Source organism: Empidonax traillii, unplaced genomic scaffold (genome assembly GCF_003031625.1).
Source record: "Empidonax traillii isolate 1590-97213 ecotype Southwest subspecies unplaced genomic scaffold, ASM303162v1 scaffold535:size1322822, whole genome shotgun sequence".
In the NCBI taxonomy this organism is placed as follows: Eukaryota; Metazoa; Chordata; class Aves; order Passeriformes; family Tyrannidae; genus Empidonax; species Empidonax traillii.
This window is the reverse complement of record NW_020955728.1, coordinates 675267-702758: the sequence shown is the minus strand read 5'-3', so window position 1 is coordinate 702758 and position 27492 is coordinate 675267. Positions and strand designations below refer to the sequence as shown.

The 27492-nt window shown below is 35.0% G+C and overlaps 1 protein-coding gene across 1 annotated transcript in view; it reads left to right on the top strand.

The window, feature by feature from the left end:
* GPATCH2 (G-patch domain containing 2) overlaps positions 1–27492 on the top strand; it is a 119244-nt gene that overhangs the window by 7141 nt on the left and 84611 nt on the right. The window contains exons 2-5 of the mRNA XM_027897308.1: positions 1343–2056; positions 7175–7236; positions 13509–13691; positions 14799–14878. Coding sequence (XP_027753109.1) covers positions 1343–2056; positions 7175–7236; positions 13509–13691; positions 14799–14878 — 1039 coding nt within the window. The remainder of the gene's footprint in view (positions 1–1342; positions 2057–7174; positions 7237–13508; positions 13692–14798; positions 14879–27492) is intronic.

The following is a 27492-nucleotide window of genomic DNA, read 5'->3' as shown; positions in this document are numbered from 1 at the left end:
TACAGCAGGACAGAAACAGAGGGAAATAAGTGACACAATAGTTTCAAGAATTCAAAATAAACTTGTTTTTCTACCACTTTCTGTGCTTTTATTGATCCTGCAGTTGAAATGTTAAAAATAAGTGTTTCTGAAAATAGTTTAAAAGGAGAACGTATGATTTCTTTAGGTAAGATGTTTCATGAGCAGCTTGGATTTCTTCTTAAACATGTTCTTTGGTTTTCCCATTAATATTTAATTTTTTTGTTTCGTATGGTCAGGACTGTCCATTCAGCCATCACCATTAAGTACCTTTAACATTGAAGTTTGTGCTGTTCTCTGCTTTCCCTCAGCAAAAGGGGTCTTCTGATCCTTTGATATGAGAGTCTGGTTGTTGTGTTTATAGAGAAGGTTCACAGCCTTCAGAGAAGGATTAGGGTTCAGCAGCAATCATTAATGTTTTCTTTTCATGATGATGTTCATGTAATGCATGGGTGAACTTACTGGAGTATACTGAGTTGAAGACATGCTAAATGCTAGTGAAATTTGAGGCAGAAGAAGCAAAATGTTCAAAAGGGATAAGGCCTTAATCAGACACTTATGTGTATTTAGGGATTTTTTTCCTCATGCAAGCATGTGATTCTATGGATGTAAGTGCCTACAGGTGGTAGGAAGCTTCGCATTTAATATTCTAGAATTATTTGTAGCCAGTATTCTCTCAACTTAATGTAACTTCACTGAATCAGGGTGTTTTTTTTTTTTTAAATCAAACAGAAATCAGCTATTTGAAAAGACAGAATTAAGAAAAAAGTCATATTATCAAAGAGTTACTGTCTTAACTTCATTTTGGCATTTAGGCCTCATCAGGAGATAGTTATCTTAAAAATATGTTATCATAATGAGAACTCTTAAACAAAACTCCTTAATGTACTATCAAGAAAGAATATTATATATTCCATTTCATGTTCATGAATTTAAAATGTGCTCCTCACCTGCAGTTAGAGCGAGTGGTCTTTGTCGATGCTCTTGCCACACGGAATCCCTGAAAATCATGAAAGTGTGATAAGATGAATTAAAACCAAACAATAATAGAGAGGGCAGAAACAAATGGGGAAATGCCTGCCTTTTCTTTCCAAGTTTGGGAAAATACCTTCTAAAAGTAATGTATGCTGATGTGTTCCAAATTGCAGAGGACTGATTGGTGAGGTTTTGTCTCTTGGAAGAAATAGAATAATCTTTATAGGAGATTTACCTTACCTAAAGTGACCAAAGTGATTTTGCCAAATCAAATTGTTATGGTTTATGCTTAAGAGTTCAGATTAATTTGATATTTTCTTGTGTGTTTTCTTTTTCCTGAAATATTTAGGCATTTCAGTAGGACTATGGAGGAGCTGGTTCATGATCTGGTCTCAGCACTGGAAGAAAGTTCAGAACAAGCCAGAGGAGGTTTTGCTGATACTGGAGATCATTCTAGAAGTGTGTCTTGTCTTCTAAAGCGACAGGCAAGGAAAAGGAGGGGACGAAAAAGGCGTTCATTTACCACCCATCATCCCTGGGAGACTGGTCACTGCTTAAGTGAAGGTTCTGATTCCAGTTTAGAGGAGTCAAACAAAGACTACCGGGAGAATCATGCTAATAAGAAAGACCACAGTGACTCTGATGACCAGCTGTTGGTTGCTAAACGTAGGCCTTCCTCAAACTTAAATAACATTAGAGGCAAAAGACCTCTGTGGCACGAACCAGATTTGGCTGTTGACAGTTTGGGAAACAGAACTTTGCGCCGGAGAAGGAAGGTAAAACGGATGGCAATAGATCTGCCGTCAGAAGTTTCTAATGCACTGACAATAACTCAGCAGCAGGATAACAGCAGAGATCAAGAAATGGACAATAACAATAAATCATACCAGCACCAAGAGTTTTCCAAGAGCAAAGTGAAAAAGAGAAAAGTATCTGCAGCTCGACAAGGACCAGAAATCTTGGATGAAGGAGTTGTTATAGAAAATGAAGAAGTGAACCAAGCAAATAAGGACAAAATGGAATATGAGGAGCAAAAAGGCTCGGATGAGAATATGAGTGACAGGTTATTCTTTCTCTTTCTTTTTAAAGAAACTTTGGGTAATATTTGCTTTTATTACAGTTGCTTGTATTGGGAGTCTTTGGATTTTTTGTTAATTCTGGTGTTAAAATTCTAGCATCAATAGTATCTCTTTTAACAAATTACTCTTAATTTTTATATACTATTTTTAATATATATGAGTTACTCAGGTTAAGGAATTTTGCATAAAATAGAGAGTCATGGGGCAGAGAAATAACCAAGAAAACAGTTTCTTGAAATAATGTATTCTAATTGCTTCAAGCTTAAGAATGACAAAATATACATATGATTAATATGTTCTTTTCTGGATATTTCAAGTGTTGACAGTTCTCAGACAAGAATTAAGTGATTTTCCAATTTCTAGACATTGGTGCTCTGATTGTCATCTCTATTTGTCAGAAAGGTTGTCAGTGTTTAGAGTTGCCATTTAGACAGTATGTTCTTATGTGTTATGGGCATAAAAAGTCTGCAGGTTGCCAAGGATATACATCATTTACGAAATGCAAAAACCAATTTACAGTTCAGAAACACCTGAGCTTACCATTAGAAAAATGGAGGAATGATGACCCTTTGGCAGTACACCTCATCCATCCATTCCAGACAGCAGTCATACTACAATGGTAATTGTTTCCAAAGTACTATTTTGACAACACAGTAAGGTGTAAGTCATTTTTCCACCATACACAAGGGATGTTAACTGCAGGGCCTGGTAAGCTTGATTATGTTTATTCCATGTACCTGGTTCTGAATGCAGAAGTGTCAACAAGAAAAACACACATTAGAAGATATAATTTTAATCAATTGCTTGACAGCACTAATGCCCCTGTTCTTTTTGGTAGGCATTTTATCTCTGAACTGTTAAGCCTTTTCCTTACTGGACAGGTAGAATTGATATGCAGAGAGTATCCAGGGGTTTTGACCAGACCAGACAGATTGGTTGCTGTAATAAAAACAGTGTTGATAAGTGACTAACTCCAGTTATTGTCAGAAAAGTCCCAAGTCTTTTTATTACATAGTGGCTTTGTCCCTCACCTGCGAACAAAGAGCAGCTGAAAAAGCTGAATTAGTCCCAAGCCTTAAACATTGTTCCTAACAGTTACTGGAGTAGAACTCATCCATGCAGTACAGGAGTGTGTGTTGTCAGGAAGCCTTTAGCAAACTCTCTTCTTTGATGATACTGGAAGTCTATTCCTCCAAGTTTGGTACCTAAAAAATTTCCCTCAAGCTAGGAACCATTGCATAATTTATCATGTGTCCGTAGTCTTGTCACTTTCTTATTTATAGAAGATCTTCTGTTATGCTACAAGGGTAACAGTTATTCAGCTCACAAATTCTGGAGGTAATTTCTGCGTGGAGAGGAGATTGATCAATAAGGATATCCTCTTATAGACTCCCCAAACTGAGCAACTTTTAGGTCAGACTGAATATCTTTTTTCACAGAAGAGATGTTATTGTTTTAAAAGTTGATCTTTCTCTTCAAAATGCTTCATGTTTTGTTACCTCAAATGCTGCAGTTTCTCAAATCATAGTTCAAATGCTTACCTATGACCTCCCTAAATGGTCTTTAAACCATTCTCATCCTCCTACTGTTTTCTACTCGTTCATGTGGTTGAGTGATGGTCTGTCATTTGACAGAATTTCTTTTAATGGTCATCTGTACCAATAAATTTGGATAGTACTGAATTTAAAAAGTTGCATTTCATAATGTGATTAGAAATGCACCATATCTAAGCCTCTCAGGTGATAGTGTATCAGAATATTTTGTATGTGCATGATTTTAACTTGTTTTAATCTGACTTTACTTAAATGCAGTAGTGCCTTTATTGTCTGAGATCATTTAGCCAGGAGAACTGGAAAGAACCAGCAAACTCTTTTAAGTAGACTATGTTCTGAAAGTGAAAGCTGAGGTCTTAAAAGGGAACATGAGATTGCACAAGATACAGATCTTAGAGAAGATTTGCGCTTCAGCAACACTTGCTGGAAAAGGAAGAATAAAAAGTACACAGAGCTGCTCTCAATAATGTGTGCAATAATATAGTTCAATAATGGTTTTTTTAAAAAGGTTAATTTTTTTAGAAGTTAAAAAAAAAACCCACAAAACAAAGATGATAATTTTTAGTGGAAATTTAGTTCCGTGATTCTAAAATTAGTGAGAAGTTCTCAGTGTATACACGTGCACACATGACACTACTTGAAAATAACATACATATTTGAAGTGCACATTAAAAATGCTAAGTGACACTTCTTTTGCAGTCTTTTATGTCTGTGTGAGTGTTCAAAAGCCAAACACAGCAATTACAAGGTTTTAAGTGCAGGATTCAGGAGCAGTACTAGGAATCTTCCAACTCTTAAAATGTCAGCATCTAAATGATCCTAAAGATGAATTCCCATGAGATTTGTTTTAAGCACTGGAAATTGGATTTTTGTGATCAGAGCCCATCCTTTGCTCATCCACCCTTATCCTCAGTGCTTAGCTTTTGGCCAGTTTCAGCCAAATTCAGCAGTATGTGGTGTTCTGGGTGATATCAATTGCCTCTTCTGGAAAAGAGGCAGCAATGAAATTCAGAGACACCCACCCAGCAGCCTGGGGTCAGTGGGAGCACAGCAGCTGGGCAGTTCCTGTGAACAGGACAAAGCCCACGTCTCATATAAAACCAAGGTACCAGACAGCTTGTTTGTAATAGTAACTGCAAGTGACAGTCATTTCCTCTTTGTTTCCACCAGTGTAGAAATAAAGCTGTGAAAGCTTTTTGGATAGCATAGCTGTTCCTTCCAAGTTTTTGCTTGCATACATTATTTTATGGGACTTAAAAGAGTCTGTGACTTTTTTCTTTTTCATGGAAGTCATGCTGGGAGCAGAATTCTCATTACAAAGCAAAGGAATTAGGAGTATACAGTGCAAAATGATACTAAAACTGGAAATAAATTCCATCATAACAGCTTTCATGTTACTTAGATATTGATGTATTAATTCCAGAGGTTTTGAATTTATTCAGTGAAATGACTGCCATGTAGCAATTATCTTGACTGTAATCCTTGCCCTGTGTGACTGTGGCCTGAGGAGAGTGAATGCTGTAGCTGCCATGAATATGACAGTGTTAATTCGAGGTGTTTTTTTTTTCTGAAACTTTTTTTTAATTTTTTTTTTTTATTTTCAAGTGGTTATGTTTTCATGCGCTGATTAGTCCTCCAGGAAGGATTATTACACAATTAAAATACCCTATTTAAAAAAAGGAAGGAGACTCTTCTCAAAATTGGAGGTTTTGGTGGGAAAATGGCTGAAATATCAGGGTTGAAAGGATTTCTGAACTTTCATCTTAAAAAGTACAGTTAATAAATGGACAAGAAGAATCTATGTAAAAGGTCTGTTTTTTCTTGTAGATGTATGATGTGAAGTTGTGCAAGTAAAGTAAAGGCTTCTATATTATAATTAAAGTGAGGATGGGATGTTTGCTAGAAGGGAGTTACAAGGTTTCACAGCATTAGAAATTTCAAGTTTTGATCTCCCTCATGAAAGGTGGTTCCATTCTCATTGCATGAACATCATCTTTCTTCTGCTTAGAGCAATTGTGCAAGGGCTTAAGTCTGTTCTGATTATATTTTATTTAAAAGATAGTATAAGTATTATGCAGTGTGGGTAAGGTACAGCCAAGATTAGGACAACTTAATCTTCAAACAGAGAACTGTGTCTATATAACATATATGTGTTTAAAAAAAAATAATCATTCTTTGTACCTCCTGCTACCATATTATGTTTCAAATCCTGTTGGGATGCCTCCCAGAGAAAGAGAAAAAGACCAAATATATGCTTATGATTAAACACAAGACTAATTTTATGTCATTCATATTACAAACTTAAAAAAAGAGGCTTGTTTTTTGAGACATTAAAATTTAAAAGGCAATAATTTTCGAAAGTGTTCTTAGTTGTTTAGAAATAGAAATAATTTATCATTAGAAAGTAGCTAAAAATAATTGGAACTATTTGACTTTCAAGTATAGGACTGCATGCAGATTGTAATATGATTTAAGGGTAGGAAGGTGAACAGACCTTAGGTTCTTGTGAGTGGCTTCTATGCAACATCAAAATTACCCATAGTATTTATAACATATACTTGAATTTGTGTGCTGAACAGAAGTATTTTGTTGGTTTTTTTTCAAATTCTTCCAGATCTCAATGTGAGTAAAATGTGATTAAATTTTGGTGAGAATATTATTTTTTTAAAAGAGCTACTCTCTTGATAAAAAATGAAATAAAAGGTTTGCAAAAAATGTTTCATGTGAAACTCAACAAATTGTGATCTGTGTTATTGAAAGTCCAGTCTGTTTTACTGTCTAGAGACATGAAATATTGTTTGTAACTATGTATACAGCAAAGAACTAAATACCTATTCTTGTCTTTGAATTTAGAGATGTGTGTGCATACACAATGTGTGCTGTAAACACATACTCTAATTTTAAGGCCATGCTGGAAGTAATGGATAAGTAGACTATACCTTGCTTTGTTTTGTTAATATTATGATCATGTATCATACTTATTTTCTTCAGGGTGACCTTTATTTTGGTTTAATTGCCTACCTTTTTTATAAACTTTTCATTCTCTTAGAGTAATATGTCATGAAACCTTAAGCAGTGTCTTTTCCAGAATATTTGCAAATGATGTTCAGAAAGGTAATTCGATTTTCAGACTCCTATATTTCATGTGCTGAAGGAAGGCTTAGTCTGCTTTTGATTGAGACTTTTCCTATTTTATTGAGCAGTGGTGTTCCAGGATCAAGCTGAATTGCACAGCATAAGAAGGGAGCAGTGAGCATTTGATGGAAGCAGATAATAAAATGCATCAATTGTGTCAGCACCTCGTTGCAGTCACATCTGGCTTACTGTCAGGGTACCATTAGATTCTCATGGTTTTATGTGCCAAAAATAATACGCTTTGTAGTTAATGGAACCAGGATATTTGCAGTTTGATTAAAAAAAATCATCCTATTTTCTCTCCGATCTCTGTTGGGCTTAAGTTCAATCTGAGCACAGCCTTGTCTCCTTAAAATTTTACGACTGAAAGATCAATTGTTCTTTTGATCTGTTTCTTTCTCTCTCTTATTGCAGTGAATCCAGCAGTCTGAGCAGCAGTGATGCTGGTTTGTTTACCAATGATGAGGGAAGACAAGGTATTGAAACAATCTTTCCCTTCTCCACCCCTCAAACCACATCAGTTGAAATTCTGTAAGCGTTACAAGTTATTTCATAGGTTAATTACTATAGTTCAGTTTCATTACTGTTTTAATGAGTTGAAGTATAGCTTGTTTTCTGGTTTGCTTTTTTTCATGTTATCAAAAGGTTGCCTGAATGCCTGACTCAGTCAAAAGCTGTCTTGAGCAGTAGTCTCTGTAATATGATATACTTATTTAAAACTTAAGCATCTCCCTAAAAATTTATCTATACTAAGTTTTAATTGCTCAGTTCCTCTAATTTTCTGACAGGAGTCTGATTGTAGTACTGCTTATCATACTATTTTTGAGGTGGCTTTTTTTTCTTTCTTTTCGTCCAAATTGATATGACAGAATTTCAGGATTTTATACTTCTTTTTCATTCAATAGTTTGTTTGAAAAGTAGTTTCAAGCAAACTACTTTTTCAGCAGTCTAAGATTTAGAGTAGAAGATGGATGCTGTGTAACATCTCCCATCTGAAAAAACTTTGTTTCATCTAAGATGCAGTAAAGATTCAAAATTTTCTTTTAGTACATATAATGTTCTCATATGTTTTTATATGGTAAAATGATTGAGGATGGAAGTATGAGGTCGGTGGTTTTATCAGCTTTAGCCTTTATTGCCGTTTCTAGGTGCAAGACGTTTACCTGCATTATGCATCTTAGTGCCCAACTCATGGACTAGCAACTCACTGTCTTTGACAGTGTACAAAAATGAGGCAAAAAATAATCTCCTAAATTATTACAATTTGCTTTTCTGTAGTAAATCTTAAGTTAATGGTAATGGAGATTATTTTTGTATGCACTTTGCCAAAGGCTACTTGAGTGGATGCAAGAAAAATCCTGGCCCATTCCACAAATACAGGTTAAAGAAATGTTTGGGTTTTTTTCATTCTTTCTCTGTTTTCTTTCTACAGTGTCTAATTCAGGCTCTTCTGTTTTTTGAGGTTTTTTGTCTTGTATTTTAACGTTACAGTAGGGAGATGACTTAAAACAGACGTGTTACCTTCCTTGCTCAATTGTGACTTGCACTACACAAACTACCTCCCAGGCTGAGTATCTGGTTTCAGTTGTGCTAACTCATTATTTTTTTAAGAGTTTAGTCTGTCTTGTAACTTCAGTATTTCAATTCTTGAAGTCATTAAGTATGAGACAAGTAAAAAAGATGTGCTTTTACTTCCGCATTGGAATTTCTCTTTTGACTTGCTATTTTTAAAATGTTTGTCCTCTATATTTGTGTGTAACTTGACATACCACATTTCCTCAAAGCATACATTTTTAAGTACCCTTCTGGCACATTTGTATCAATAGGTTTGTCCTTAAATCCAGAATTAAATTATTTGAATCTTTGAAAAATATGGTTGAAAGCATCTCAGTTGCCTTTAGTTTTTCTTATATATTTTGTGGGAACATAAAATGGGAGGGATCAGTGACCAACAGTGTTCTTGCACTGGTGTGATGTTACCTTTTTTTGTGTTGGCTCTTTATCGTAAAGCTGTAGTTTGTATTTTTTGTTTCTATGGTTTTTGAATCTTGATTCAATTTGAATACAATTTTCAAGCAGAAAGCATTAGATCTGAAATAGTATACTGAAATATAAGTAAAAATAACAACAATAATTAAATCTGAAAAAGATATTGCCCTGATAAAACATTCTTTTTAAAAATCTTTACTTTGAACTAATTATTTTTTTTTTTTATATGATCAGAAGACCATTGGCTTCACACTGGCACTCAGACACTTTTAGATCTGCATTATAGCTTTGGTTTTGCACGACTTTTCCATGAAAGTACTATCGGGATCCTGCTGCAAAACCAAAATTGTTTCTTTTCAAATAATGATTCTTCCCCCCTCACAGTAAATGCTGGTAATTTGTACTCCCATTATTAAGTAAGGTGAGGTTATTTTATCTCTGTAAATTTGTTTACAGCTGAACTGAGACACATACAAAATTGACAAGAATGAAGAAAGGAGAAAACAAATCTGATAAAAGGAAAGAAAAAGCCTGAGTGAGATAAACAAAGCCAGAAGAGACAGGATGAAAATGTACTAAGGAAAGAACTGGCTGATTTTGTTTTCTGTTTTTAAAGCTAGACTCGTATTCCTGTGTTTCCCAGTGTGCCTCTTCCAGGATATATGTTCAGAACGTCAGCATCTTGACCTCATTTGTAGTTCAAATTTTCTGCACTTCTGACTTCAGGTTTCTGCTAAGTCAAGTGGAGAACCAGAGATTGATTAATGTCACCTGGTGAAATACTTGGTTTAAATGATGTGCCTGCCATCACTTGGAAGTTTGAGTAGCAGAGGACAAGAGGTTCCTGTTCTCCAGGGCAACATTTGTTCATTTTGTGTCTCTGAGATCAGGAACCACATCTCATTTATTGCAGACAAATACTTCTTATAAACTGCTAATTAATTTCCAAAACATATTCTTCCTAAGGATCAGACATTCTAGACAAGATTGTGACTAAAGCAGCAGTTTCTTGGAGCATTTAACCAATCAATTAAATAGTTGAGTATTTAGTTCTGAACTTTGGAGTGCCTGACCTTGCAACATTTAATATTTTCCAATTTTTTTCAGAAATAATATGGAAATAAATTCCACCACAGTAACTGTAGTCTTCTGTGGACAGACTCTAGGAAGAATTTCAACTTTTATAATTTGATTTAAAAGAAACAGGGGTAGCTGTAATTGGGGGCAGTGCTACATACATTTTAATTGTCATCAGTTGCTATGATAAAAGAAAACTGCTGAGACTTGAAAATTCTCTGTTTGACTTCTACTTTGTGGTGTGTCATCTAACATTTTTAAGAGCTTCTGTACTCAAAGCTTTTTTGGTTGATTTGTTTTGTTCCCATCAAGTCCTCATCTGAGTCTAGCTGTGTTTGTCCTCTTTTTCCAAGTTATCCAAATGCTTACTTTAGGTCATATGAGAGGGCAAAAGCAGCTCTCTTCTTGTGCCCTGTCCCACTATCACCCTCTGGCAGAAGTCAATAGTACTCAATATTTGCAGGTCCAATGTGCCAAATGTTTTTATCTGTGAAACTTTGCATACCAAGAACAGTAAGTCAGCAGAAGCTTAAAGATCATGGAAAATGCTTAGTGCATTTAGGTACAGTCAGTGAAGAAGATAGCAGCTGAACTATTAACAAACCTCAAGTGACTTTTTATGGGTTGTATTTTTTTCCAGAGGTTTTCAAATTTGGCAGTTTTAGGGTAAGATTTAATATAGTTAGGAAAAAATTCAAAATACTATGGAGATGGGAGAGCCTGACAACAAAGTAATTGAAGGACCCGAATAACAGCTGAAGCTTATGTATGAAAAGTCCTCATGACTTTTTTTTTTTCGAGCTCTTCTTTCCTTTTATTCCTAGAGAAATTTTCATGAATGTCTGTTTTGCAATTATTAAAAACTTTAATGATAAGCAGTGTTATGCCTGGTGTAGAAAAATTTTAAAAGAAAAATTCCAAACTAAAAGGTCTGGTCTTACATTACAATATAAAATACAACTCTATGATAGGCCTAACTAGTAGGATCACCTGCAGTTTTAAGGCACTTTACAAAGGCACTTTACAAATTAAGCTTTCAACACAATGTTAACAAAACTGTATTGTTATTCAGACACTAGTGGATGATACCCTGTTTTGGGGGGAAAAAGTCAAATTACAAGTATGTTCTTTAATGAATATTATAGTGTGAATATAGCAAATAAAACATACTCTGCATTTCTAGTTCATACTATTAGTACACTTGGGGAAATTCAAAGTTGACTTAAGACCTGTTAATTCAGGGCATGCAGCATTTAAAATTTCCTTTAAGATCTGAGCAAGTAGGAAGGAATATTATGTTAATAAAATGTTAAACAGTTAAAATTGGGGAAGGTCAGAGAATGTCAGAGTTCTGCTGTGGATGTGGCTAAGTAGTTAAAGATAGCAGTTCATTATTTTATGATTAAACACATATTCATTACTGTGTCCTTTATAAAGATGACCCAGCACTGATTCAGTATAAGAATTCTAGTGAAAACTCTAGTGGGAAAAATTTGGACCTTGTATTACTTGTCAGTAGCTGCAGGTGACAGGTGTGGTTCTCCTTATATAAAAGAAATGGATTACGCAATGCAAAGTATAACCACACCAGTTTTGAACTGTTGTGGCCAATAAGTTTATAGTCTTTGCAAGTGTACAAGAAATAACGTGAAGTTGTTGTGTATGACCTCAATAGCTGAAATCCTAAATATTTATATAATATATATATACCTCTCGTCAAGGTAGCTTTGTAGAACACGAGGTGCCTCTATGAATGCGTAACTTAAGCTTCTGCTTTCCTGAAACTCTCTGTATATGTGTTACAGTGAATCTCCTGATGTCTCCAATTGATTATGGCAGCTGTTAGCAGTGGTTTTTTTTTTGCCTAGAAAAGGTACAGTGGCTATGGAAATGAGAGTGGAATCCTAGGATATTCACAGGCCGTGTGCTCCTGCTCCTTGTGTGCACGTTGATGGATAACAGAGCAGCACAGTATTGAGTGGTGTTCATAGGACGCTGATGCCCAACTCTTCACAGTAGCCTCTCCGAGGATGTTGTGATTGTTATAGGCAAGCACGTGTACCTGCTCCTGTTAAGGGTGGTCTGGACATTTTGAAATAAAACTGGGAAGGGGGGTAAAATTGTCTATTTATGTGCAATGGGAAGGTGGTTGGTTGTAATCCTGCACGGCTTTAGCTAAAACAAGATTGTGCTGAAGCTTTGCTGAACATGATGGTGATGCAAATGGTGTCTGTGTCCATAGAGAAGCCCACATAAATCATTTTCAAAACTTCCTTAAGAAGAAGGCAAGTAATTTAACATGGAGTAGTAATCAGATAAATATGTAGACTCAATAATGTAGAGTGAAAATTAGGGAAATAATAATTGGGTGGAGGGGAAAGCTTAAAAATAACTAAATAAATTAAGCCAGAAACTAGCCTTGAAATTTTAGGATTGAAGTTGACGTTTCTGAGCCCTAAATTGATTTTCTAACCCCTTAACATTCTATGATACTATGACTCTGTGATCAGTATAGTTATAATTGAATGTAGATTACTTTGAAGTAATTCCTTTAAGCATTAGCATTATAAACAAGTAAGTTGGATGTACTTTCAATATGTGTTTAGGAGAATGGATGGGCTCAGTTTCTGGAGATCTGGAGGTCTTTTTTACCTTTCCTGTACCTTGGAAAAATATGATAATTTACTGTAGTCCTGTGCTGAATCAGCACTTTTAAAAGGAAAGGATGGTGTACTGAATCTTTTGAAGTAAAAAATGTTGCTTTGAATTTTTACTTCTTGTAAAATCGCATTTGCTGTGGATACTGTGCTGCCTTTTGAGAGCTGCAAATTAAGTAGGATAAAATCCAAGTATTTGGTTACCAAACTCTTGGGCTGGATGCCCCCTGTGTTTTATTGCCTATATATATTGCCATGTCTTTTGAAGATGTTTTCTGATCTTCTGAAACTACGTGTTTTATATGAAAGAACATGTTTTAAAATAAACGATATATTTTTAGTTCCCACTGTGTTTGTAAGCTAAGTTTAAGATCAGATTTTTTTTTTTTAAATCCAAGTATTTAAATACTACATCTACAGATATTGTCAGTAAAAATGACCAGCTTTGTGGTATAATGCAGTATAATTCTCAATCACATGATACTGTCAGCTTTCATTTAAAATCAACTTTTTCAAAACTTATTTCTAAATGAACTTAATCAGATTAACTTCATTTAGTCACATCTGTTCATGATTGTTTTCCCTTTTTACTAGCCATACAAATCATGAAATTAAGCTAATTATATACCATTATCAGCTGCAAAGAACTAGTTTCAGTTTTATACCTTTTAATTCCCTGCAGGAGATTAGGGCTTGTTTTTTGTTAATATGTAAAGTGCAGTAACTTAAATGGATTTCACCACAGTTATTGCCAAAGGGATTAACTAGTTTATTATTGTTTTCACTATTGTAAATTGGTTTTAAAACATTACATTTTATGATGTTTCATTGATGGCAATGCATGTCATGCTGTTGAGAAACATTTTCCAAATAGAATTGCTATATAGAAGTAATTGTCATACCGCTATAAAGCAAAAGAAATAATAATCCTGTCAGAGTATTTATTGATGGTAACATCTAATTTTTATCTTCTCTGCTCCTCCCTCTTTTTTTGGGGGGACTTGGGGGATACTGCCCTCACACAGGTGATGATGAGCAAAGTGATTGGTTTCATGAAAATGAGCCTGGTGGAGCATGTGGAATTACAGGAGTCATTCCATGGTGGGAACAAGAAGATTCCACAGAACTGGAAAGAGAATTGCCTGATCCAGTCTTTGAAAGTATCTTAACTGGTACTTTCCCTCTTATGTCACGTTCAGGGAGGAGAGGTAAGTAGCCAATCGAGAAAATGCAAGCTGTAGATTGTCTGTCGATTATATAAAATACATAAAATGTGGACAAGATCTTGGAGTTACCAATTTGTTTCCTTGAACTTTTTAATTTTTAAGATATCATTAGAGACAAATCATTCAAAAAAATCCAAATGTCAGAAAAGTCAGAAGATGTAAAATAGCTCATTTTGATAGCCTGCTCTTTATTTGTTGTCTCAATGTTTGCATTGAGAATTATTAAGCATTGTTTAAAATGAACCTAGATAATCAGTTTTGTTCCAGGCTTCTGTGATAATGTATAGAATTCTATACAAGTTCATTAATTCAAAGGCTGGAAAAACTACTGAGACCATCTCCTTTACCTTACTTTATGGTCAGGCTTTAGTGTTTGTAGAGAAGAGGCAAGGATTCTTCTAGAGCAAGGATTGAGATTGTAACTCAGAAAATACCCTTTTTCTTTATTTCTTTAAAACACCTCAGACAACTGTGGATCCAGTGTAACCAATGGCAAGTTCTACCAGCATTAGACTGTATTTACAGCTAGGAACCCACTCTTGTCTAAAGACTGAAGTTGTCAGACCTCAGCTTGCTGCCAAAGAATTTTGTTGTACTTTCCCTCTGCCACAAGGATCTGCTTTCACATTGAAATTCTATGTGAGCAGTGGTCAAATCACTTTTAAACTACTCTGCACAATGAATTGAATTCTTTTGTAAGACGTCTTTTCTAGGTGATTGGAATTGTTTTTGAGGACTTGGTCTCTGCAGATTTGCCAGATTTAATGTTTTATAGTACTCATGAAGTTGTAAGTGATGCAAAAATCACTTTCCTCCTGTAGTTTGGTATGTTCTGCTTATGCAGCTAGCTGTGCATAGAATCCAGCATGGCAGTATGAATAGCTCCAGGAAGGTTAATTTTCATTACAACTTATCCTTTCTCTCACTTTGCCTGTTCTGTGCTCTTTGTTTCCACCAGAAAATGTTTGACAATAAAAAGTTGTTTTTATTTAACTGAACTCATATGTATAGACTGGTATGTAATGGTGAGTTTTATTGGTTCTGTGGTATAGGAAGTATTCTTAAATCAGTTCATACTTTTTTCTGTAGGTTTCCAGAGCAGATGTAGTCATCTTCACGGAATGCCAGCAAGAAACATAAAAAAGGCTTCAGGAAACCAGAACACCCTGGTAGGTGTTTTCATTATTGTTAGCTAATGTGCACTGTTCCGAGAGGTTTTTTTAAAAAAAGCGTGTTCCTCTTCTGTTTGTTTGCCAGTGCTGTAGATAGGTAGTGGAACAGTAAGACTGTGGTGCCACTGCTGCCTGATAGTGTGTGTTTACTCTTTTTAAAAAGACCTTGACTCTTCTCACTGCAGTTCTCTGTAACAAAATATTTGTGTGTATTCAAATGGCAGAAAGGATCGGATACTATTTGTCAGTACTTCTTTTGAACTGAGTGAAATCAGATTTATTTTACATTTTTTCTCCCTAAAACCTGCTTTGAAAAATGTGTCCTTATTTCCTTTTGTTTGGTTGACATCTGTGTGGTCAGGGGAAGGAAGTGTATACAAAAAGTCTGAAGCAACTTAGTGATGCAGCCTTACATATTTCTTTGGACTGAGCCTCTTCTAAGCCTGTAACTACAAATGAGATGTTTGGGGTTTTTTAGTAGCTTCAGCTCTGGGAGCAATGTTTATAAGTGAAGTAAAAAAATTACAACTGTCCTTGCATTTTTGTACAATATAGTGATTGTATTTTCCCATAGCTTTTTTCTAAAATAAGTTCCTAATGAATTTTTGATTTTTTTTTTCCTTGAGAGGAGGGCATGGGAAGAGAGATTTGACTTTTTAAATTAAAACATTAAAATGTATTAATTGTAGCACAGTTTATTCCTCTCTTATCAGGATAGTGTTTGGACAAGGAAGAGAATGTGGGAGATTCTTTATAAGGTGTAATAAACATAGGCCAGTACGATAAATACTACAGCATGAATGCTTTTTATTATTTGAGAATATTACATGTTTTCAAATTTTAGTTTGACTAAACAACATAAGGTGCTTCTGAAAAATGTAAGAGTTATTATATGTGGAGAGAATAGAAAGGAACTTACTGAAATTTAACTCTATTGGAGAGGGAAGGTTTTTATAATTGAAGTCCCTGTCCAGTAATTGCCATTTGGAGCTGAATAAGATGCTTTAAAACCTTGGCCTGTGATCTCTGTGTTAGTGGTCGTGAATTAGATGAATGCTCTCTAGTTCTTGGTTTCCTATCTGCCTATTTTTATTTTTGGTTCAGTGCTTGCTTGAGCATATCTGGGATTTGTAGCCCATTTTCTAGGCTTATTGCAATTTCACTCTGGTATTTTATAGGAGCTATTATAACTGATAGGTTAGCTTCATGGTATTGATGATACATGGCTTAACTACCCCAAAACCTGCCTTTTCCTCTAAATTGTAAAAAGGTGATTAAATTTCAGTTGATAAAGATATACTGTGAATGCATATATATAATAAAAAATCCTAATGTTTATTTTCTGGTATGCTTTCTAGATTGTCCTTAGGAGCCCATTTTGTCTTCCAGTCATGATCTCTCATATATAAAGATGGTATCATAGTTCCCTTTGTACCAAAAATCCAAGCTAATCTGCTAAATAACTGATTATTAAATATACCATTTACATAATCTTTTAGAAGAAGGTTGGCATGTGAATGCAGCTTCTAAGTCACTATGTTTAGGCAGGAGTGCATATAAAGAATGGATGTGCAGTTAGCTCTGCAGATGCAGTTTTCTGACCTCCTTAATGACTATTTATGTTTGTGGGCACATCTGCTGCATCTGTCTTTGCAAATGTAGCTGTATAAACCAGAGCTCTTGTGCCTCCTTTTGTCAGTGATTGCTTCTTAAAGAAAATCTTCTTTGGATACTTCAATCCAATGATAAAAAAAAAAAGTCATTTAATACCTGTGACATCTGATAACACAGAACAAGAAGTAATTACTGCTATTAGATGGTAACAGTGAAGAAGAGCGGGAATGCTTTTAGAAAGATTAATATCCTGAGGAAAGAACACTGCAGACTCAACTTATTGAACAGAATTGTGGTGTGAATTAATTCTAACAGCGAGGAGTCTGATGTCTGTATCGCTGCTTTTCACAGGCTTGAAAGGGAGACAAAATAAAAAAAGGGAGTTTCCTACTAAGAGACACTACCTAGGAGACACCTAGTTTGTGTCTGGGGAATGTGATCGTATGGTTAGCTCTTTGCATACAGTCAATGCGTGCTTAAATATTTTTGAAAAGTTTGGTTGAATGTTCGCAATTATTCCAGCTAGTGAAGCCTTGGAGAGATTGCAGGTTTAGGGAAGGGAGAATGAATAGCTGTGGCAATACCTTGATATATCGTCATCCTGTTTCAAAAAGTCTTTAATGCCTGACTCTGTGCTTTCTTGTAAGAGAAATGTCAGGCTAAGAGTGTCAATATTACTTGTTAAAGACCAGGGAATCTGCCAGCTTGTGTCATTTTCACACCACAGTGGGAGCTGAGGATCCAAGGAAGAAGGCTGCTCTTTATGGACCGGTCCGTGGACTTCAAGTAGCAGTGGCTGGTGCTTGGATTTTATCCAGATGCTCTTCCTGTGTTTCATTGATGAGTTGCTTAATTTGAGTAAACTCAGGGGTCTTTCTTTTGTCAAGCATAATGCCTTTGAGTCAAAACACTTTTTTAATGTTCATACAACACTGGACAAGAAAGAGAGAAGTAAATACTAGCTAGCATGCTTTGGAAATCCTTGCCTAATCCAATGTTCGGGTTGAAAGAGTTGTCATACGGCAGATGATAACTGAAAAAGCTGAGCAAGAAAATGAAAAAAAAAAAAAAGAAAACATTAATCCCAACTGGCTTATATCCTTTTGATTGGCCAGTTCATGTAAGATAGGCACATTTGTCATGGAATCCATAGTGGAATGGTTTGTCAGGTATATGTTTTGGTTCGCAGTTATAATACTGGCTTTTCGTGTCTCCATTGTTTTGTTTTGTGGCAGCATCATTTGTAACTAAACTGTATTTGAAAAGAAATAGAAAAACACATTTTTTCTAATACCATGCCATGTTGATAGAAGTAGCTTTGTAGTTAAAATGAGAAACATCATATATGTGCTTTCATACCATACCAGTATTTAACGTACTCTTTTAATAAGGTATATTGCATGAAATCTTACTTTGCTTGGTTGAATTCTGTAGCTATATATGTATGACCTGATCAAGTAGTCTCAAGCCCCACATCGTTTTGTGTTAGGCATAGTCAAAAGTTTTACAATTTAAAAATATTGTTCTATGAAGAAAACACTGGTTTCTTAGAAGGGATGCTCTTTTTTCAGTCTTTTTCTATGCATGTTTATATACTTGCATATCACTTATCTTGTACTATATCTCTATTCTCTCCAGCAAATTGCATGTGAAACTTTGGTATTTCGTAGAATAAAATCTGAAATATTACACTTTGGATGCATTGAAACTGTGAAGGTTCATTTCTATGATGTAGAATACTAAGTGAACTCTACCTTAAATGATTAAGGTTTTCATGCTATTCTCAGTTGGATTCCTGAGGAAAGCACAAAGCCTTAAGGAAAGAAAATAAGAGTTAATAATTATAGTTAGTGAAAATAGAACATGACTGTTTTTTCCTTTCCTTCAAAATGTTTGCCCAACTTAGTACTCAATGACTGAAAAAATTCACTTTTGTTCACAACTCCTCCATACAAATGAGTAAAAGTTTTAAAAATCAGTGTTGCTGTCTTAGCTGTTCCTTCTGTGGTTCTAGGTACAGTTTCTTCCCTGAGACAGGGAGAGACATTGTAGCATTTTGTTTGAGAACTCTTAGGTGTCCTCTCTTGCTGCCTTTGTCCCCTGTCTGGGTTGGCAGCTGGTAAGAGATTTCATTGGACTAAAATGCAAAAAACATGAACAATAAAAAAGATGCTTCTTTTTGACTACCAGTTTTTCCATCCATCACCTTTGTCATGGGGCTTAGTTTCATTATATTAAAGACAGCCTATAGTAAGTCTTGCGTTCCTAGATACATTTATTTTGTTCACAGTTGTACTATTGAGCTCGACTATACATCGTTGTAATTATTCAAAATATGCTTAAAGAAAGAAAACTGCCTTTCCAAGACCTGTTATCTGAATGTGTCTGGATATTTCTGTCAAATCCTGTGATTCTTGCAAAAGTTCAAAGATAAAAGAGCTTTTCTCAAAGAAAAAATTGTTGACAGATTACTACTCTATTGACGTGTGGAGAAAAGATGCATTAAGCACTCATGGTTTTTTAAACTGTTTTCAAAATGTAAAAGCAAATCAAGCATTTCTGCTTCTACGTTCTTTCCAAGAACCAGTTATTTTCAAGATATTTTTTCTTGAAGGAATTTCAAGATATTTATTTCAAGATATTTATTCTTGACAAGAGCTTTATTCTTGTCAAAATATTTTGGCTATTGATGAAATGTTAATAGATAAGTGAAATGAGTGAAACGTTAATAGATAAGAAACCTTGCTATTGATCCAAGGAAAATTTCCTTAAAGAGTAATTTGAGCATTTTTTTTTTTTTTACAATATTGTTCAGAAGACTCTTCATGGATGCTCTGCAACTTTTAGAAAAACACTGCTTCTTAAGTTAAAGTGTATTTTGTGTTGGGGAGAATTTTTTTACATTGGATGAGTGGTATACAGTCAGATAAAACAATTCAGTAGCATTGAAGTGCCTGAAAGAACTTATCTGTGGTGACTTTGAAACTTTACGCTGCTAAACCTTCAACTGAATTTTCCTTTAAGGGAGTAGAAAAGTAGATTGTTGGGTTTTTTTGTAATGGGGTTTTACTAAGATTTCTTGAATCAGAAATATTTTCAAACCCAAACCATTCTATGAACAAAAGGGGAAAAAGAAGCTTCAGTTGGATTTCAAAACCCCATTATAAGCACTGTAGGTTTTAAAAATGAATTTAAATATTGGGGATGATGTTAAAGTATCTGTGGTGTTATTAACTTCATATCTCTACACATTTTTGGATGAACTGCTCACTGTTCTTGCACCTTTTAATCATCACTATGTAGTCAGCATTAGTAAGAGCTTTTTTTTCCTACAAAGTATTTTCAAGTGCATTTTTGCTAAATCTTTCCTTATACTGTTGGAAGCCTAATATAACTTCCACCTGCGATGGCAAGCACCTGATGGAAGAGTAAAGCTGCTTTAGTGACTTTCATAATAGCTTAGCATACTTACTTATCAAAAAACTCATAGTTTTACCTGTATCATGTTTCATGGTAAGTCAGTATTTCTCAAAGTGGTTCTCATCACCAGTAGTACCAACAGTGGTACCCCTACATAAGGCACAGTTGGTTTGTACTGCAATTGTTCAAGGCAGGGCACTAGAATTAATAGATGAGGTTTGTCAGTATAGATGTCATTTTGTTATGAGGGGTTTTGATTTCTCCTCATCACTTATGAGACATTAATGGCTTATTAATGCCTGCCTTACAACTTACGTTTGCTTCAACTGACAGTGATTTTTGTGTCACCTGAAATTGTCTAATGAAGATCTTTGGTCATCAAACCAGTAAACAGGCACGAATAATACCACAGCATTTCTGTCCCGTTTGAAGCTGCAGTTCATTAGCCAAGTAGGAGCTACAAGTAACTCAAATAGTAGATGTTTAGATTACGTGACATCTAAGTTTGCTCAGTTTTGTTATTAGTTCCATTACATACATGTAAAAACTCTCTGCCATAATTAAAATAAAGAAATACTCAAATGGTTTGTAGTAGTTGTAAAGGCACTAACTGGTAAAGGTGAGCATGTGTGGGTTTTATTCTTTCTTCTCTACCACTTACCTTGTAAATTAGAGTGTGGAATCCTGGTTTCATTCTTACAGACTCTGTGACTATCAAGAAAAAAATAGTTTGAATGTATCAGGCGATTAACATCTCTTAGAGATAACAATTGTACTTTATCAGTAAAATGAAGATATCTTGTAGGTGTAATGACTAAGAGAGACACTGTGCCGCAAAGCTCACAGTGGTTTTTCTTGAAATAGTTTACCTGCTGTGATGATCAAAACATACTCTTAAAATATAAAAGATTAGCTTCTGTCTAGCTAAAGTGAATGTGGTGACTTAGCCTCTTCTTGGACTTTCAAGTATAGTGTCAAAACCAGCATCCCACTTCAGCAAAATATTTGCCCTCCAGCACTAGTCTTAGAAATGCCGAATGCGCTGCTTAGTTTTTTAAATGCATTTTGTGGTTTATTCATGGTGACAAGTGCTGTGAACTGTTAGTCTAAGCAGTAATTCCTTGTAATTCACCTCAACCCAACTGCTCAAATGATAGTCATCTACAATTTCACTTAAGTTGATTTTAAACAAGGACAAGTAATATTAGGATGTCTCTCATTTTTCAGCTAACGTCTGCCTTGAAAACATATTTAATACAGTTTCATAGCAGTCTTTACAGATAATAATGATTTTAAAAACCTCTGGCCTCAAAATATGAGGCAGCATAATTATTCCTTTTGTGTTCTACTGCTTATCAGAAAAACCCCTGCTTTCTAATGCGTGGCTACATGAAATGTTTCTTCTGCTGACATTTTGAATTTGCTTTTTTTGACTTCCTAAGTCCCTGTTGGTTCTTTGATGTTTTATGTTTTAGTGCAATTCTAACAGAATTTGTCCCTAAATCCCTAAATGTAGCTTTTCTTATTACCTTTTCTGCAAAAATTTCACTCAGTTATTTCTTTTGGAAATTTCTTAATGCCTCAATAGCAGTGATTTGAAGAAGTGATGAAAAACAATACACAACAACATCTTGCATCCAGAGTCAAGTTAGGAGTTGTACTTACTTGTATTGAGCTTGATGGGGGAGTTGGTCATTTAATGCTGAAAATAGACAGAAAAGCACGTGTAATAGGGAAGGAACACTTGCAGAGATACCGTGGCTTATCTTATGAGCAACATCTTATTTATGCTGTAACAACACCATAAGTGTCAAGTAAATCATGACAGTGATTTCAGCTGGCACATTGTTCAGTATTTTTAACTGAAAGCAAGTACAAGATCAGATATGGCTCCTAAACAGTTGAAAGTTTCTTGCTAATTCAAACCATAATAGTTCAAACTTATGTAGGTTTTCCACTCCACAGAAAACTTCTGTCTTTTTGCCTTAAATAGGGGGTGTGGGAGAATGAGGGCTACAGGTAGACAGAACAACTTGAAAATAGTCCCTCTGGTTTTTTCTGGTGCGTTTCATATGGTGGCCATACATAGGGAAAACTGGCACTTTAAATTCCAATAGGAGTACTCTGCCTATCTCTAGACAGATCTACTAAGTGAACTTCTAGATTTGTTGGAAGATAGAATCACTGTTTATAGTCAGGTGCACTCATTTGTTTTGTTCACTAGTTCTGTTCTAGCGTTACTTTGTGTAATACATATTGAAAAAATTCTTGTGTGATGTTGCCTTAAGAGAGCACAGAGACAAAGAGCCCAAACCAATTTAGGGTATAAGATAAGATAAAGAGAGCGGGTCCTTTAATTAGACCTGAGGCCAGAGGAATACACATGACATTCTGCCCCCCAGACAGTGGTTCTATGATTTTATAATAAGGTCCATCCAATCCTGGATTTGTCCACTCCCAGTTCTGCCCAGTTCTGCCCCCTGACACATCCCTTTGGGAGTTGGGTTTGGGGTCTTTTGGACCCCTTCTTCCTCATCTTCATCTTCTTCATCTTCTTCGCAGCACGCACAGTCCTTGGAGCTTCTCCAAAGTTCTGGGCTTGAAGGTCACTGTGTCTGTGTCATATCTTCTGGTCAAGGCTTTGCTTCAATTCTACCTTGAAAAGAAGACTAAACATGCTAATGGAATTTAGAGGAATTGATATGGAATGGGACAGTATCTGTATGGGCTGCGTATGTGTAAACATTATGCTACAGGGTAAGGGATATAATACAGCTACATTAAAAGCTACATTCACTGCCCAACTACTTCTAAAATCTACAGAAGTGAAAAATCCAAAAAGCTCTGGGGCATCAGTGAAAAGTGATCAATATAATTTAGCACCTTATTTTTCAAATCATTACTGTAAGGCAATGATGGAGAATCAGAATATTTTAGTCTTGTTTATTTTATAACAAAGGCAAAAATACAAACTCTGGTTTAAAATACTGGAAGCTTTTTATGTATACAATCTGAGTTCATACGTCTCATATCCAGAGTTAGAGGTAGCTGTAAAAATAGTGAATTAAACTTGATCTTTACTGTTCTCTCCAGCAATTCGTCGTGGAAATACATATACCAAATTATTTCAAAATAGAGAACAGAAAATAAAGTAGGAAGCATACATGATGCATTGTGTTGAAGTTGAATTGGCAAAGAAAATTATTCTACTTCTTTTCTAATGTGAGAAAGAATATGGAGATGGAGAGGTACTCCTTTGCCATTCTCTCTGATTGCTGTGACTTTAGTTAGTCAGATGTAAAGACAGTGTTCTTTAGGCTGTTAAATATATTCATAAAGGAGTGGAGCAAAGCACACTTGTAGGCTAAACTACTTGTGACTTAGCTGTAAAATTACTTGTTTGCTACTATTTTGTTCCTTGAAATAAGAAAAACAAATGTGTATTGACTGTGTAGTTTAAAGAAGAAAAAAAGGTACTCAAAACTTCTCAGGGACTGCCTCTTCTGATAGTTATCTGATAGTTTTTATAGTGGTATTTACAGCAAATAAGCACGTAACTGAATGCAGAAACTTTTCTTTATAGAAATATAAGTTTTGTTTAATGTGTTTCTGCAAGTCATTCCATTTGAAGATCTGTTTGAAGTGAATGCTCTCTTAATCATGTTTATCCAGTATCAGAGGCAGCAATGTTAACTTTAAATAAATGGTAATAATCAATCCTAGAATGGAAAGGTCATTTCCTGATACAATCAGTAAATTAATAAGGCTGTGAGTTATGAGGTGAGTCAGAGGAAAACTCAAAGTTCCTCTGTTTAGTGGTCCTCTGATGTTTTGGGAAAACCCTACATAAAATGTTGGTATGATGTTTTCAAAAGCATGATGGTCTTTGTTTTGCATGTACTTAAACTGTTTGTGCAGTTACCAAATTACATATCATATATAGGAATAAGGAGGACTACGAGAAAAGGTTTATTAACATCAGCACTTCCAGCTGGAGTGGTTCAAGAATGTATTGGTCCTTGCCTATTAATTACTGTCCCTTCAGCTGGGACATAGCAGCTGTTTTTTTAGCTTCTTTTCAAAGCAGAGTGTAACCATTGTAACCATTCCAACAGTTTTGATAGCTGCTCAAAGTCTGTTCCACTCTGCCCTTTGCAGTTTGACTCACCAAACTCTTACTTGCTTCTGACCAGATTTTTGCTGTGGATAGTTTTTCCTTTTCTCACTACTAACTTTAGATAGTCCCTTTGACAGCTCATTTTAAAACCTGCATTCACAAGTATGAGACTGATTTTAAAGGTCGAGGAAGAAGCTTGTCCTCAGTACAAAGAAGTGAAAATTGTTTATTTAGGCAGTAATTTTTCCTTACTGCCAGCTGATGGGAATACTGTGTTGCAACTGTCCAGCTATAAACACTTCTGAAAATCACTTTAAAGAGCATTAGATAAAATGTGTCCTTTTTCCCTTCCCCCCGACCCCTTTCCATTGGATTGCTTAGCTTTAAAGCCTAATTTTACAGAGACTTAAGCAGATACAGTAGGTTTACAGTAGGTTGCATTTTTATTTTCTGTAGAGTAGGGTCAAACCTGGGAAAAACCTTTTTGTGTCACACTGTTATGCTATGAAAAGTAAAGCACATGTATGGCAGTTGAGATTTTGTTGCTGTACTGCTTTTCTCTTTTGGGTTTCTTAAAAATCTGGAATCTAATTGTTGGTGTAGGTCTGAGGCAATTTAGGACTATTTGCAGTACCTCAAAGAACTTTAAGAAAATTGCTTCTTACCTAAGAAGTTACCCTAAGCTCTCTTTCCCTATGCAGTAAAATATAGCATTTAAGCAAAGGATAGGAAATGACTGCATAAAAATGAGAGGGGAGGCATAAATATTATAAAATACATTGTTATGCCTTGTTCAGGAGAACAGACAGAACATTAAACTATATTTTATCAGGTTATTGAGAGTAAATAGTATGTATAATTTGACTATTACAAAGTTTAAAAACTCTGAAGCATTTATTCAAGTTTTCTTTGAACACAAACTGATATCTTCATAGAATTAATTCCCCTATATCAGTGATGCATATGTATGTTTTCTTTAGGGTTTAACTTGGTGGGGTTTTTGTTTCACAAAAACAACTTCATTTACATAGGATGTTTTAGTGAATCTTATATTAAATATTACTAGAATGTGGAAAATGTTTTTAAAATATTTGGGGGTTGATGGATTGGTACTCTTCAAAGGGAAACAAAACACTAAATATTTCTAATCCTGCATTATTTACCGCATGGGTGGTTAAATGCTACTTTAGGCCCCATAAAATTAAAAGGGAGAAATCTGCCAACTGTAGCAGGAATTGGATTTAGGAAGAGTGGTACAGAGCCAAAATATTGCTACAGAATTAAATGTCAAAAATCTTCTTTAATAGTAGATATATAGTTCACAGTGTCTGGTTATGATTAATACATTTAATCTAAATCACTGAAAGTTGCTCTCTCCTTTTCCATAAAATACAATAGGACACAAATCAGTTTTACTGTAGGTGGATAACAATTGGAAAATAATGCATCTTCCCGCCCAATAAATTGTCAGTTATACCTTTTAACTAAAATCGATTCATCTTTCCAAAATTTATTACAATTTCTAATAATAAATCTTTTCAAATGTTTATTCATTTGCTTTTTGATACGTTTGTGCCACTTTTGCTATGGTCTAATGTTTTTTCTTTTGATTCATTGTAAATTAGAAAATCTATTTTGAGTCAATTTTCTAGTTAAGAAGTTAAAATCTATAACCTAGCCATTTTTTCATAGTCTCCTTTGCACATTTTAATACCCTTGAACTTAGATACAATCCAGTAAATTCTGATCAGAAGGTGATTAAAAGACTTTTCACTGCAACTTCTTGACTGAGGGCCAGATTCATAAAACAAGTACTTATGAGATTGTTAGCTGGTTTTCTCCTGCACATCTCCCTGAGTCAAAGAAGAAGATGGAAATAATTATAGCAGATGAACAGATACATAGGTTTTGGACAAAGATTTTTAATATGGGCAATCAGAATTGCCCTTGTGAATTAAAACCCCACAGTGACCAAAGGGAGTATGATTGAAGCTTCCTTTTCTTGTCCCTTTATAGCAGCAAGACAGTGATAGTACTGGTGATCACTAAAGCATACTGTATGTGTCCAATTATTTGTGGCATCTCTAATTAACCAATGCTAACCTCTTCAAGTGGGCTCATGGACCATGTAACATTCTTAAAAGTAGCACTTTTTTAAGAGGAAAGTATTTTAGAAGAAATTTTTCATCACTTTCTCTAATGATTGATCTTCTAATCTGCATTGTGCAATTGTGTTCACTATTCAGCAGTTTCCTGCTCTGTTTATAATAAAGAGTGTTAGAGAGGGATAGTCTTATTTTTTAAAAATCTCCCACAGACGGTATTTCATGTTCTGATCCGGTTAAAAAATGTAATCTTAGTCAGGTTCCCAAGAAGAATTATGTATGAGAAGGTTAATCTAATCTGTATCTATCTCAAACTTCTAAAGACAGAAATGTGTTTTGTTTATAATATAAATGTCAACATTGGCAGAACAGAGGAAGATGGCTAGAAAATGTTTCAAACGTAACCATGAAGAAAATTACATTCTTAATTTGAACTTGATCTACAGTATCACATATTGGCAAATTTGTGTAGCTGAAAGCATCTTGGGCTTTAAAGTGATTGATTTCAGAGTTAAAAAAATCATTTGTGTGGATGGATTGGAATTCATTAATTTTACTAATTACACAGTGAAGAAAACAGATGTTTTCTTAGTCAAAGATCAGGCTTTAATTACGGGTCTTACCTGCTCATCTAAAAATAGTGTCAATATGTTCATGTCTCTCTCTCAAAGTTAATTTCTTATTTTTGTATGGAAGTATGATTCTGTTACACATTTTAAACCTTACTCTAATTATGTACAAATATAAATCTGGTACTTAGAGTACTTAATGAGTACTGTTGAGTCATAATGCATGTACTTAGAAAATTCTTCAAGAGTAATTTGGGTAAAAATCACCTCTTTGAAATGTCAAAATCAGTACTAGCCAGTGCTATTCTATTTCCAGTTGTAATAATGTGTAACAAAAATAGTCAAAACCGTTTGCAACAAAGCTGAGTTTCCAGCAATGATATAAATCTGTGTAGCTTCCCCTTAGGACTCTTATTCTGAGATATGTAGTTGGTGGGATTTTTAGCCATCAACGCGCTTGTAGCAAGCGTGGGTAGAGCCCTTCTCAAATCTTCGTTTGCGAAGCCTAGCCATGATGATGATGAGTTGGTGGGACTACAGCCTTCATGAGAAAGGCAGAGTAAGCTGCCACAGTAGGACCAACCTAACACAAGGTATTGTGTATGCTTGTTTTGTGCTTTAGCAAATCGCTCTAAATGTTGTCTGTTTTAATTGCTTTAAATATATATTTGTCACTGTCACGGGGCAGTGGAGCTCACCTAACTAGTACTAATAATTGACAAGATCCAGAAAGACATTACCTTTGGAAGGAGCATTTGCAACCAAGAGCCTGAAGATACATGATCC